Below are 7,921 nucleotides of genomic sequence, written 5' to 3' on the forward strand. Positions count from 1 at the left end.
TAATATCACTACCATTTACTTCCCTAAATTAAAAATTAATGTGGTTCTCTGTGGGATACAGTTCAGTGGGGGAAAATCTCATGGGCCTCTTCATGAAATGATCAGAGTGAACAGTCTCAATAGAGAAAGAAAACAGATTCTGCAAAAGACAAATGACGTTGGGATCGAGCCTGCCTGCTCTCCACCCCGGCCACTGTTGCAAGAAGCTGCCTGCTTCTGTCAAAAGAAATAATGAACATCTTGCTTTTTAAAGGTGTTTTTTTTTTTTTTCCCCCTGCTATAATTGTTCTGTTTCTGCAATTGCCCTTCTGAGAAGAGTATTTAGATAAATGCAGCTTTGGAGCCTGTTCTTGTGAAGCCCTAAAGGCGGTCAAGAAGTGGATGACACTTGGCAGTTGTCATGACTGTGTGTGTCGGTGTCCCTGGCACTATGGCAGTCTGCAGGGGGAGGCAGTCACTGCTGGAAGGAGAATGGTGGTGTGTGCTGCTGTATGAGGAGAAACCTCAATATTTTTATGGTTGCATTGAAAGAAGGAAGTTAAATATGACCAGTGTTTTGATGCTGGTTGAGAGATAAGAGCAGAGGACTGAAATTCAGAGCTCCTGGATTCTGTTCGTGGCTGTGGGACAAGTGTGGCTGAGGGAGGAGGAAGGCTTTCGGACTCAACCATTGATTTGGGCTCTGCCATTGATTCTTCTCGTGTCTCTGGACCACTTAAGGTGGAATTGCCAGAAGTGGCTATGGATCCTGCACTATTAGGTCTCCAGCTGGAGACACACTGGAATTGCTCATTTTCTCCAGAGGTCTCCAGTCCCCACAGAGCAGAAAATGGCAGCGTTGCTTTACAGCTGGCTGGAGACATCCCCAACAGGGGACATTAAAAAAGGGGCCAAATAAAGCAATTTTGGTCTTAACTTATATGTAGCGCACAAGTAAGTTCTGCAGCTATGCACAGGAAGATGAAGTCGTAAGGCATTGGTCAAACTTGTTGCCGGTGTAATCCCACCGAAGTCATAGGCTTAATGCCTGTAGCTAATTTACTCCTTAGCATCAAGGTGCCTTCAAAGCCCTGCAGATAAGTGTGAAACACCATCATCACCAGAAGCTTTGAAGCTGCGGTGCAGGCAGGATCTGGGGAGTCCTGTGCTGATTAAAACTTCCTTTTATTTTTATATTTTTGTTATTGGGTTTTGTCAGGTGTGTGAGGAGCAGAAGTGCGAAGAAGAGGTCTTCCCCTTGGCCATGAATTACGTGGATCGCTACCTGTCGTCAGTCCCCATGCGGAAAAATCACTTGCAGCTTCTGGGAGCGGTCTGCATGCTCCTGGCTTCCAAGCTGCGAGAAACCATGCCCCTGACTGTGGAGAAACTCTGCATTTACACAGACAACTCCATCACGCCTAAGCAGCTCCTGGTAACCACCCCTATCTCAAAGAGCCCTCTACCTCCTCCCCAGCTCTCTTATCTCCTGCATCCTGCTGCTTGGCAGCATACCTGCCTCTGTATCTCCTCCTGTTCTCTTTCTCCCATTTCTTCACCTTCCTCTGTGTTCCCCAACCAATCTTCTCACCTCCTTGCCCCAGTGTAATATCTGTTGGTAGAGACCTTTCCATCCTGAGCAGACACTCACTCCCTGCTGTGGGAAGCAGCTTTGTCACCTCCGGGTTACAGAGAAAGTTCCTTGTGCCTTAAGTGCTTGTTGCCAGCACGGAGCTGCCATGCTGAGCTTGCTCCCAGGCGCTGATTTGCTCTCGAGTGACAGCTCTGGAGAACAAAGGCTCCTCTCTGTGCAGCCGGTGGGGCACGAGGTGGGGGCTGCCGCTGGGGCGTGCAGCTCTCACTTGCCCCGGCTGCAAAGGGGCATGATGTGGGAGATGTATTTCCACACCAGTAGGAAAAATGAAGCTTTAAGTGGAGAGTTAACCAGCAAAATGGATGGGAGGTTTTCTGACCTGGGATCCAGCTGGCTGGGTTGTACTGTCGAGGCTGACGGTGCTACCAAGGTGATGGAAGTGAGTGGGACCTTGCTGCTGCTCAAGGGTCCTGCTCCGTGCCCTGAGTTAAAGCAGGGCTACTTTGCCTCTCCCATGGTACACTCAGGCAGAAGCTGTGTAGGCTTTGAAAGGCAAAGCGTTTTCTTGTCTGATAAAAGTTCAAAGCAAAGATCCAAACCTCTGAGTTCAGCTTTGCCAGTGGGGGAGGAAATTGGAGAACCCCTTTTCTTGGGGGCCTTCCGTGCTGGTAGATCAGAGCCCTTGGGAGGAAACGGCCACCTCGCTTCGAGTAACAAACATCCCTGGAGATGGTCTGCCTATGAGAATTTCTCAGGGTTAGTCATAACCTTATTAAATATCTGGGTTTTTGGGCTGGGGTGGGTGAGATGATCTGAGTGTGATTTGTCCCCAGGGTGGGGAGTGAACCCACAAAACTTTCAGGTGTGAATCGGAAGGCAGTTCTGGTAACTGGGGAACTCTAGTATGAACATGGTTTTTCCAAGTGCCAGTGAAGGCTGGGGAAAATCCCCTCACCTCCATACCTCTCTCCCTGTAGTCATTTGTGGGTGGTTGTCTTAAGTAGCACTCATGGAAAAAAGTATGTGGATCATTACCATGAATAGTGGTAAGGGATGGGAATGCACAGAGGAAACACAAGTGCTTGTTGCTTCTCTGGATGCTGAGCTGTGGTCGTGCCACGGCATCCTGCTGCGGGGGGCTGCCAGAAAATCTCCATGTGCAAAGGCTTTCTCTTGCTTTGTCAGTAAAGCTTCATCCTTGAGAGCACCTTCTCATCCAGTGATGGATTCTGCGTGGGTATCCTCCCACGACTGGGATCTATCACATGAATCTAATCCCAGCCTGTAACAGGAGGGTTCCTGTTGGCCCTGTGATAATGAGGGGGTTAACATTTAACTTGGAAAAAAGGCAGGGGGGAATGGGAGTTGGTTTGCATTCACTTTTCTGCTAGGCCAGCAAAAGTTGCTTCTGTTTCTTGCAGAGGCAACAAGCTGAGCAGAAGGTGCCTAACAGTCTTCTTGTAGGCAAGCAGGCTGCATTTCAAAGCATGGACAGTGCTCTCAATGCCCTCAGGAGCATGAAGCTGATCCAAATGCATGTTGTGGGCCAGTGCCAGATTTCTGTCCCTTCAGAATGATGGATAAGCTCTCTGTCCAACAGGAATATAGGTTGCAGGAAGGTGAACTTACTGCCATGCTTCACCTCTATCTCCCTCTCTGATCCAGACTTTACAGGGAGTCCTGTCATCATCCCTGAAGACTAGGGGAGATCGTCACAGCAAATGCTAGCGATTTCTGCAGCGTGGACCTTGGGCTACAAGGAATTGGTCTTGGAGGGCACCTCGTGCATATCTCCCATGGATCCCAGTTGTATTTCATGCTGATTTATTTGGTGATTTACTCTTAGTGAGGATTTGCTTTTTTCAGTTGAATCTTGAGCTGTGTTTGTAGCAGGCTCCTTCCAAAGGAGAACAGTTAGGAGATGTGCAGGTGGGTGGTGGGCAGAGCATGTGCAACATCCCTGGAGGCTTTCCTTCACTCTTGCACTCGAATGCTGATGCCTCCTCACGCAGAGTCTTTTTTATTTCTTCCCCCCGGAGGTTTGTCAGCAGGAAGCTGTGGCTAAGCAGTGCCACAACGTTAATCTTCCCTTCTCCCTCCTCCTGGCAGCATTGGGGTGGAGATGAAGGAGGAAAGCGCTGTCTGCCGCCTGTTGCTCACTTCTGATTGTGCAGGTCTCAGTACTGGAATTCTCCTTCCCTGTACTTTTTTCCCACCAGGATCCTGGGTTGCCCTCAGTGCAACAGGAGGCACAGCCGGATGGTTGGCACGGATCTCTTTCATCATTGTGCTCCGGAGTCAGTACGCAGTTGAGGTGGACAAGAATGGCTTTGTTTTGGGCGTCAAAAGTCCTTTCTTGGGATAGCTGAAGATAGCTTTTTCAGGCAAATAGGATCCCTTTTCTCCTTCCCAAGGGGATGGCCGTGAGCACTCAGCAGTGCAGGGGTTTATTCCTGGTAATCGGTGCTAGCCAAAGGGTGGAGCAGAAGGCATCACAAACCAGCCACAGCCCTTAAGGAGAGGTGCTGAGGCGTTTGCAGATGTCTGGGCAGGAGATGCTCTGTAACCTGTGATCTGGAGGTCATCTTTCCCTGCCCGCCACAAGGTTTTGCTTTCGGTAGATGTTTAACCTGTTTGGAGCAGATCCTGCTCCAGTCTCTCACTGCTCAGCACTGTAAATAGGAAGTGGAGCTAACATCTGAAGATACGTGAAGGATTTGTCTTCGCTTTGGGACCTGACAAGAGTTAATACCCTGATTACAAAACCAGGGCGAGCTGCTGTTTTCCTCCTCTGTGCTAATTGTGGTAATGTTACTTCTCTTTCACAATCTTGCAGTGGAAGAGGGTGGGGAGGGGAAGAGGAGCTTCTTCATCAAGGTTTGGACAATGGTGCATCCTCATGGATCAGTGCCATTTCAGCTTCCAGTGTGTTGTCCCCGGCCTTTCAGAGGAAGCTGGCTCACTTTCCCAGTATGTTTGCTTCCTCCTCTTGCCGGGATGCTTGGCACCAGCTCAGCGGTTTAGAAAGGACACATTTGAAACAAAATCTTGATGAAGTTATTCTAGGGAGAAGGAAATGATGCAACGAGGGACTTGTCCATTTGGAGGAAGTTGGATTTCCGTCAAGGGCGTTATCTAACCTACCTTTCTTTTCTTTTTTATTTTTTTAATAAAGGCTTTTCTGGCCTGCGCAAGAGGGTGTTCAGCTGCTTGAAGGTTGGGGAGAGCAATTGTAGGTCACTTTCATCTGCCTGGTTTGTTCCTAATACATTGGCTTGCCTCTGAAATCTTTGACCTAAGGTCAGTTTTGCAAACTGCCAAGTGTTTCCTAGCAAAGACCGTAAGCAGGGTCAAGCCACTAGGTAGATAATGAAGGGAGCAGCAGTGACAGCAGGTGTGAGGAGTGAAAATAAGAGAAGGAGGTAACAGCTGAGTAGAAAGGGATGTTCACTTGTGATAGAGCATTGACTTTCCAGAAGACATGCTTGTGTTTTACTGTTTTACCTTCTGCTTGTTGCATGGGTCGGGTAGATGTGACTGTTTCTTTATCTGAAGTTTGCACCTTTACCCTTGACATCCAGTCTTGCATTCTGGTCAGGGGATGGAAACAAACGTTTGCCCCAGATTTCCTATTTGCAAATGGACTTTCATGACTGTTCATTTCTGTAGCTGTGTCTCAGCTGCCATGTAGGGTGGGTGGCCAGCAGCAACATCAACAGCTCTTTCCACCCTCTTTTTGAGTCAGCTCGCGAGCACAACGGAGTGCAGCCTGCTCCCGCTTTGCTGGTGTCTCATCAAGTCTGTGATAATGTAAAATTATCAACTTGAGTGACAAAATCGAGCGCAACTTCCTTTTCTCCTGCAGACAGGGCTGCTGCAGAGAGGAGCTGGGCTTTCTGCTCCCTGTGCAGCCTCGCCAGATAGGTTTAAACAGGGTCCTTGTAGGCATAGCGGGTGTGTGGGTGTTGCTGAGGGTAGAGCTTGATGTACAGAGTGACTGTCACTATATGAAAAGCAGAGAAGCTGGTGTGACTGTCACATCCCAGTCTGTGTTTGCAGAGCTGTAAATAGAGTAAAACAGTCTCTGATTGTGACTTGGATCTGTCTTAGTGAGAGGGTGCAGAGGCAGCAACCAGGGGCTTGAGGCTGTTTCACTGCTGTTTCACTGCAACAGGACTGTGCTCTGAGATCACCTTGTCAGAGCAGGGGAGGCCATGGGAAATGGTAGCTGCTTTCCTTCTTTTTTTTTTTTTTTTCCCCCTCCCCTTTCTTGTGGGATGCAGCCAGGAGGGATCAAGCTTGCAGAGGGGAAGCTCTGCCCTGGGGGATCTTGCAGAAGGGGGACCTGATGCATTCCCGGCGATGGGATGCTCAGTGGGCAGCGCTGGCAGCTTGCGGCCCTTCCACGAAGAGGGTGGGCTCCGCTGGCTGGAGAAACAAAGGAACATTTTCCACTTTCTTCCTCTCTTTCATTAGCCAGGCAGAGACTGATTCAATTAGGTGCAAAACAAAATGCCAGGAAAAGGATGTTTGCTATACTGCGTGGTGCTGTTGTCGCAAACCTGCTTGCCTATCTCTTGCAGCCTTTTGTTCTGCTTCTTCCACAGATAAAGTGATTCAGAGATTCTGACATGCTGCTCTGAGAGCGGGAAGTCCCCAGGGTTAGCAGGAGAGAAGCGAGGAGCAGCGTGGTTTGGCAGGAGAGAGGCTTCCCTGAGCTAAATCCTGTGAGCTGGTGACAGTCCTTGGCGCCTGTCGCCTTCAGCTGGCATCTCGAGTGCCGGCTGGGTCTCGGGATCAGGCCTTTTGTAACAACGAGGTTTTTAAGAAGATGATGAACCTCTGTAGTAGCTGGAAAAGAGCTGCTTTTGTGCATTGCGAATGGACAGGCTGTTGTCCCGGATCAGTCCTGGTGTGGTAGGAGCCAGCTTGTCCCAGGTGAGGTCTCACAGTTGAGCTGACTTTCACCCCAATCTTCTTAGGACAAAATATGTCCCAGCAGGGACAGGCTCTCTGCCACACCAGCGTGGACATCATGTGCTTCTGGTGACTCCCAGTAGCTGGCTTGCAGCTCTGGGAAGAAAGGCAAAGAGCAAGAGCCCGGATGACGCTGGGCTGGTGTCCCCTCTGTGCTCAGGAGCTCCCCTTTCAGGTGTGGTGATCACTTTTGGGTTTGCTTCATGAGCAGCAATCTCCAGGTTCTCCTTTGGACCTTCTCCCTGGGTCTGCAAAAGGGCCATGCTCCCAGCTCGGTTGGAGAAGTCAGGCTGGAGCTGCCTCGGCCTCTCGCCCTTGGGGCAGTGCCTGCTGAAGGTGTCAGCAGTGTCCTGTGCCCCTTCCCAAGGAAGTGGGCTCATGCACGGGGAAGCAGCCGGCTTTCCCAGCCTGCTGCCCTTGACAGGTAGGGACAGATGAGCGACAGGCAGGGACAAGGCACAGAGGTCTCCATCTCCAGCAGCTCTTTCGTTGTGTCACCTTGCTGTGTTTCTGCAGTTTAACCAGTGGCCAGCACTACCTGCTTTTTCTTCTTTTACCCAAGCCTGATCTCTCCCCTCTGTTCCAATCCCCCCGTTGAACCAGCCATCCTCGGTGACCTGTGCTGTGATCCTCAGGCTCTGGAGCTCATTGCTGAGTTTCTTCTTGCTTTTATCCTGTGGATTTGGCTTAAAAATATGGAAAGACTAGCAGGCTGGCCATCCATATGGGAGACTTGCAAGCGTGCGCTAGCAAAGCACCGTTTTCTGGTTGGAAAAGTGCAGGCTGTGAAATGGCAAACGGCGCGTTTGGCCTCATAGGGGATTTGGAGCAGGTTGAGCAATGCTGCTCATTTAAGCAACTCAAAACTGGTATTGTTGTGTAAGGGGAAAAGTGGGTTTAAAAAAAAGAAAAAAAGAGAGAGAAAATGAAGATCTGCCCTTACGAAAAATCTCACTTCTTCAAATCCATCTGTTCTGGCAGCCCTTTGGCACGTCTGTGGGCAGCATTGACCTTGTAATCCTAGACTACTTGGAAAAAGAATAGATGCTCTGCTGGGTAGGACAAGGCCCTGAAATGGAGATATCTGATACAAATCCCAATTCACCTCTGTCCTTCCAAACCTGGAGCTTCAGCTCCTGCAGGGTGTTTTCCTTTCCCAGGACATCTTCAGGGCTGCTGTCACCCCCCCCTCCACTAGCAGGGAGGAGGGACACGAGGGCATCTTCTGTGGCCTTTCTGGCGTACCTGGACCCTGTTGCCAAAACCAGATTTGCTGCTGAGGCAGAGGATGAGAGAAATTGGAGGCCAGAGAACTTCATCGTGGCTCGGGATGTGGGGGAATTGGGACCGGCAGAGAAGCTCGGGCAGCTG

At 50.0% G+C, this 7,921-nt stretch overlaps 1 protein-coding gene across 1 annotated transcript in view; it reads left to right on the top strand.

The window, feature by feature from the left end:
• Positions 1-1,196: 1,196 nt before the first annotated feature.
• The window catches only part of CCND3 (cyclin D3), a 12,707-nt gene continuing 5,982 nt past the window's right edge, over positions 1,197-7,921 (top strand). The window contains exon 1 of the mRNA XM_009578860.1: positions 1,197-1,414. Within this exon, the coding sequence (XP_009577155.1) occupies positions 1,244-1,414 (171 nt within the window). The 5' untranslated portion in view covers positions 1,197-1,243. The remainder of the gene's footprint in view (positions 1,415-7,921) is intronic.

The sequence above is a fragment of the Fulmarus glacialis genome, unplaced genomic scaffold (assembly GCF_000690835.1).
Source record: "Fulmarus glacialis isolate BGI_N327 unplaced genomic scaffold, ASM69083v1 scaffold20035, whole genome shotgun sequence".
In the NCBI taxonomy this organism is placed as follows: Eukaryota; Metazoa; Chordata; class Aves; order Procellariiformes; family Procellariidae; genus Fulmarus; species Fulmarus glacialis.